Here is a 5877-nt window from a genome sequence, read left to right on the forward strand (position 1 = left end):
TCCTCCGTAACTTTTGTCTAAATAGCATGGTAACTAACACATTGTAGACCTGATAATTTATGTACCCCAATCCTGGTAACTTTGGTGACGGGGATGGTTGATGAAATATCTCCGTAGGTTTTGTGTTAATAGCATGGTAACTCACACATTGTAGACCCAATAACTTATGTACCCCGATCCTGGTAACTTTGGCGACGGAGAGTGCAGGGGGAGTTGATGAATTATCTCCTCGGTAACTTTTGTATGAATAACATGGTAACTCGTAATTCGCAGAATTGATAACTTATGTATCTTGGTCCTGGTAACTTTGGCGACGGGGGTGGGGGTTGTGAGTTGATGAAATGTCCCCTCGTTAACTTTTATGTGAATAGCATGATCACTCACACATCGAGACCTGATAACTTATGTACCCCGGTCCAGGTAACATACCTCAGTTTTTTTTACTTCTATGCAAATAGCACGGTAATATATGCATCTTCGATCGGACCTGATAACTTAGGTGCAAAAACCATGATAATATACCCGGTTTCCGAAATATACCCCGATAACTTCTGCTTAAATAACATGTTAATATATGTATCGTAAACATGATAGTCAACGTATAAACACCGTGGTAACTTTTGACCGAGGGAAAAAAGTTGTTAAAAAATTACACCGATAACTTGCGTGCAGAAAGAGTGGTATTTTTACGCATCACATAGCTAATAACTTACCCTCAAACACGATGGTAAATTTTCACCAGGGGAAAAATTGTTGAAATATTGGCCGATAATTTCTATGTAAAGTTATCATGCTGCCCATGATAAACTTATCACACGCTTCTCACGCTCTATTTATCAGCCTTCTAACGATATAGTTTTCACCATTTTTTATCTTGTTTAATTTTTATCGGGGCGCTAATGTTGAAGTTATCAGGATGATCATGTCATAGTTATCACGTTGCTTATGCAAAAGTTATCAAGACTATTGTTTAGCTAATATGGTAGAAAGAAGAAGGGTTCAAATACCCCGATTTTGTATTATGGAAAGAGAAGAAAGATGGGTTTTTATTGAAAGGAATGCCTCATGACTCTCTTATTTAAATAGTAGAAATAGTTACATCAGCAATTACGAAGAAATATGGGTTAGTTGTTTAGTAAGTTTAGCACTTCATCTGTTCCTAAATATAAGCCTTTTAAGAGATTTCATTAGGTGACTACATACAAAGTAAAATGAGTAAATCTACACTGTAAAATATGTCTATATACATCCGTATGTAGTCTTGTAGTAGAATCTTCAGAAAGACTTATATTTAGGAACGGAGGGAGTAGCTTCTTAGGAGACATGAGTTTGATTCTTGTTATAAGCAGTTCATTTCTTTTTATCTCATGTCTAGACTAACTGATATGAAACCGGTTTAGTAAAAGAAATCAGTGAACCGAGATGAGAATAAAAATTGGTGGGAAGAAAATCAGGGAGAAAGAATCTTTTTTTATGTTAGTTGACAGAGGGAGGAAGTACTGTTTGATGAACTGAGTTGAGTTTAGACGGTGATGGGGGCACCAAGACATGTCACCGCATCGTCGACGGCCGTTGGATCTTGCAAGTAGCGGCGATGCTGAACCGTACCGGTAGTCCCCGCAACATCGAGAGCCAGCTAGGCAACGCGCTGCATCAGCTCCCATGTCCGCCGCGGCGGCGCACTCGCCATCGCCATGGCCGCCGCCACCTCCGCCGGCGCCGACTAGACCCGACTCCCTCACCTCCCTTCTCGGCTCCCTCTCCACCCCCTCCGCCGCCCGCCTCCTCCCCTCCCCCGTCCTCGCCTTCTCCCAGCTCCGCCGCCTCCTCCCCGCTTCCCACTTCCTCCTCCGCCCCATCATCTCCATCCTCCACCTCCACGGCTCCAACCCCCGTCTGGGCCTCCAGCTGCACGCGCTGTCCCTCTCCCTCGGCCTCTCCCGGGACCCGCTCCTCCTCCGCCGCCTCGTCTCCCTCTACTGCTCCCACCCCTCCCTGCTACCGGGCGCCTCCTCCCTCGCCGCCGGCTCCACCTGCCCCGTCCCCTACAACATCCTCATGTCCTCATGCCTCGGCCACGGCCTCCCGCGCCAGGCCCTCGCCGCCTACCAGCAAATGGTCAGCAGTGCCGCGGTCACTCCGGACGCCTTCACCTACCCTTCCGTCCTCCGCGCCTGCGCCGAGGCCCGGGACCTCGCGATGGGCCGGGCGGTGCACGTGCATGCCGCGGGCGCCGGGATGGACGGACACTTGTTCTTCCAGAACGCGCTGGTGTCCATGTACGCCAAGTGCGGGGACCTGGTTGCTGCACGGAGGGTGTTCGACGGAATGGGGCACAAGGATGTCGTGTCCTGGAACTCGATGATTTCAGCGTACGCCACCGCCGGGCAATTGGAAGAGGCGGTGGAGCTGTTTCAGAAGATGCGAGCCGAGGAGGCAGAGGTGAACTCGGTCACGTGGAACACGATCGCTGGGGTGTACATCAAGATACGCGACCATAAGGCAGCGGTTGGGCTGATCCGGGAGATGGTAAGGGGTGGAGCAGAGGTTGATTTCGTGACAGTGGTGATTGGGTTGAACGCGTGCTCGCGGGTTGGCTGGCTGAGGCTCGGGAAGGAGATCCATGGGTTGGCAGTACGCATGTGCTGTGACGGGGAACAGAGTGTAAGCAATGCGTTGATCACCATGTATGCCAGGTGCAAAGATATGGATTGCGCTCACAGGCTGTTTACAATGCTGGGGAGCCCTGGTGTGGTGACATGGAATACGATGATAGCTAGTTTTGCATTGTCAGATGGGGCAGAAGAGGCTTCCAGATTTCTTCGTGAAATGGTATCTAGTGGCGTACAGCCTAATTATGTCACGGTTGTCACCTATCTTGCCCTCTGCGCCCGTGTTGCAAATCTGCAACATGGGCGGGAGCTTCACACCCACATTGTTAAGCATGGGTTTAAAGGATATCGCTTGTTGTGGAACTCTCTTATTGACATGTACTCCAAGTCTGGCAGGCTCTCCGTAGCGCAAAATGTCTTTGATACCATGGAAGACCGTGATATGATATCCTACACTTCAATGATAGCAGGATATGGAATGCAAGGGAAAGGTTCAGTTGCTCTACGGCTTTTCAACCAGATGATTGATAGTGGGATCGAGCCAGACAACATTATCATGGTCACTGTCCTGTCTGCTTGCAGCCACTCTGGACTTGTGACTCAAGGAGAAGAGCTTTTTGACAAGATGACCAGTTCATATGGTATAAAACCACAGACAGAGCATTATACTTGCATGGTTGATCTATATGCACGTGCTGGCCAATTAGAAAAGGCAGAAGGAATGCTCAATCAGAGCTCTTTCATTCCAACATCCGCGATGTGGGCAGCATTAGTCGGGGCTTGTCATGACAGGGGTAACATCATAATTGGTGAAAGGGCAGCAAGGAGACTCTTGGAGATGAGGACAGAGAATGCTGGGCACTATGTTCTAATTGCCAACATGTATGCAGCTGCAGGTTGCTGGGATGAGCTAGCAGTAGTAAGGAAGCTGATGCGAGACTTAGGTGTCACCAAAGCACCCGGGTTGGCATGGGCTGATCTCGGTAATGGGTTTACCCCCTTTTTGGTTGGAGATAGGTCAAACCCTCTAGCACCAGAGATCTATGAAGTTTTAGATGAATTGTCGGAGCAAATGAAAAATATAAATAGGTGCAGTGATCTAGAAATGGTAGAGGGACTCGTAGAGTAAACCCGGCAGTGAAGGTCCTGATCTTTCGTGTAAAATAGAGTTCATTAATTAACTCTGTAATGATATTTAACAGTGAAGCATGGAGGTTATAGCATAAAGAAACATGGAAGCAACAGATATATTTATTGATAATCTTCTGGCGGAAGGTACTCCTCAATGTTTGCTGAACAAGACATGCTCATAACTGATACATCTTCTCTGCGTCTGCCTTTACAGAGCAGTGTAGCTCACCTGAGTGCTACTTCCTCTTGACAAGTGCTGCTTGTTAGGTAATGTTCTCGCAGCACTCTTGATTTTGCATCCATGGCCTCATTGTCAGATTGAATACTTTCAGGCAAGTTGGGCTGCTCCAACCTTCTATTCCCAGAAAAGAAGAGGCTTCATAAAGATGATAATGAATTTCGGTTTGGAATCTGTGCTTGTGTAGGTCATATTGATGTGATTCGGCTAAATTCTTGTCAAGCCTGCTGCAAGGGAAATTTAAGCTAGCAATTGGGGAAGACATAAATTAGCTGGTGCTTTAGCAAGAGCTGCTCCTCTTACAGCCCGTTTTGATATTTGCTGGTCCAAAGGCGAACTGTTGTGCCTACTGAAATCTGTGGTGGCGTCAGGGCAACATTAGCATGGATGACATGCTTCCTTCCGTGTGTATCCTATGCATAAGAAAAATCTCTCACATTCAGAAATAAATTATAGGTCTCCCTCTCTCTAGCAAGTCCAAGATGCTGGGAGTCCAAATACAATTTGATTTGGGCAAAGTGACGAGGCTGGCCCAAACTGAGAGCGCACGCACTGCGGTTGTGGCTTCTGGTGCAGGTGGAAGTATTTCTCTGAATCAGAGTGCTTCTGCAAAACCCTGGGCTCAGTTGGACACCTTTTGACTTCTTTCGGAGAATTCTCATACTTCCAACCAACATCTTTGAGGCGTTAATATCATTATATATGTGCCTTTTATCTTACTGTGATTCCAAGGCTTATTCTACCCATGCATTTGTTGTAGTCTACCTTGTGTTACGCAAACACACTGAACGGAAAAAAAAAACCCAACTCATTTGGTCACTTTGGTGGGAGACTCCATTGGTACAAGGATGCATGGAGACGTCCATATAATAGTCAAGAGGAATCATTATACAATAGTTCCACTACTTAGCTTCAAACAAACTACAATACAAATATTACAACCTAGAAGAACTAGCACAAGATAAGTCAACTAGAACGGAAGAGACATCGATCCTAGCACAAGCAAACTAAACTCATGTCTCAAGTAGATTTGATGTAGAGTTTCGCGCCGATGAGAAGCGTGCTGATTGTGACGTCATCTCTACACCTGCAGACACACACATGGATTGTGTTAACAATGGACAGTCACAGGCATATAGATTAACGTACAGAGAAACATGCAAATGTGACGGGTTTTCCAATTGGTAATACCTCGACCTCGACATGAGTCGTCGCTGGTGTTGGGTGATCTCCTAGCCTTGGCAGATGGGCTAAAAAGCTTAGAGCATGGTTAATAGTATAGCCAACTGCTGGTTATAAGCCATCTTATAGCCCATCATATAGTTAGCTTCTACAATAGTTAGCTATAGAAGAGTGATGTTTTTATCATATATGGTCCACCTTTCATTCTCACAAAGTACCTAGGAGCACGTGCTAGAGCTGACTCTTTACGAAGAGCCCGCTTCCCTTCTCTCTCATCTTCTCTCTCATCCAGCTCAGCAAAAATATAGTATTTTAATCCTTACAGCCTGCTGACTGTACCTTATTGTACTTGCTCTTATAGTAGAGGCAAGCTCCTACACATCCAATAGCCACTAACACTCCAATTACTATCCCAATGATGGCCGGCGTGCTTATCTTTCTCCCCTTGTTGGTTTTCTCAGCAGCAGGTGCAGCCTCGTTGTCATCCAAGTAACAAGGTACTGGGAAAAAAAGTATAGAAAGCCAGCATCAGATATTTAGATACACATGGATGCAAAATTGGATAATAATTAGCCCCCCACTCCCTATTTTGGCATATTGCACACTCACCCTTGCATGTCAATGGCACCGGTGGAGATGAAAAGAAAGCCTCAACTTTGGATGCGTCTTTTCCTCGACATGCACGATATGTGTAGGCAAGATCGAAAGAAAGAG

At 46.2% G+C, this 5877-nt stretch overlaps 1 protein-coding gene across 1 annotated transcript; it reads left to right on the top strand.

The window, feature by feature from the left end:
- Positions 1-1647: 1647 nt before the first annotated feature.
- Positions 1648-4706, top strand: LOC123411763 (pentatricopeptide repeat-containing protein At1g71490-like). The gene is made up of 2 exons (XM_045104729.1): positions 1648-4010; positions 4169-4706. Exon 1 carries the CDS (start codon positions 1663-1665, stop codon positions 3739-3741), a length of 2079 nt encoding a protein of 692 aa, XP_044960664.1. The 5' UTR covers positions 1648-1662; the 3' UTR covers positions 3742-4010; positions 4169-4706.
- The last annotated feature ends 1171 nt before the right edge of the window (positions 4707-5877 follow it).

Source organism: Hordeum vulgare, chromosome 7H, assembly GCF_904849725.1.
Source record: "Hordeum vulgare subsp. vulgare chromosome 7H, MorexV3_pseudomolecules_assembly, whole genome shotgun sequence".
Lineage (NCBI taxonomy): Eukaryota > Viridiplantae > Streptophyta > Magnoliopsida > Poales > Poaceae > Hordeum > Hordeum vulgare.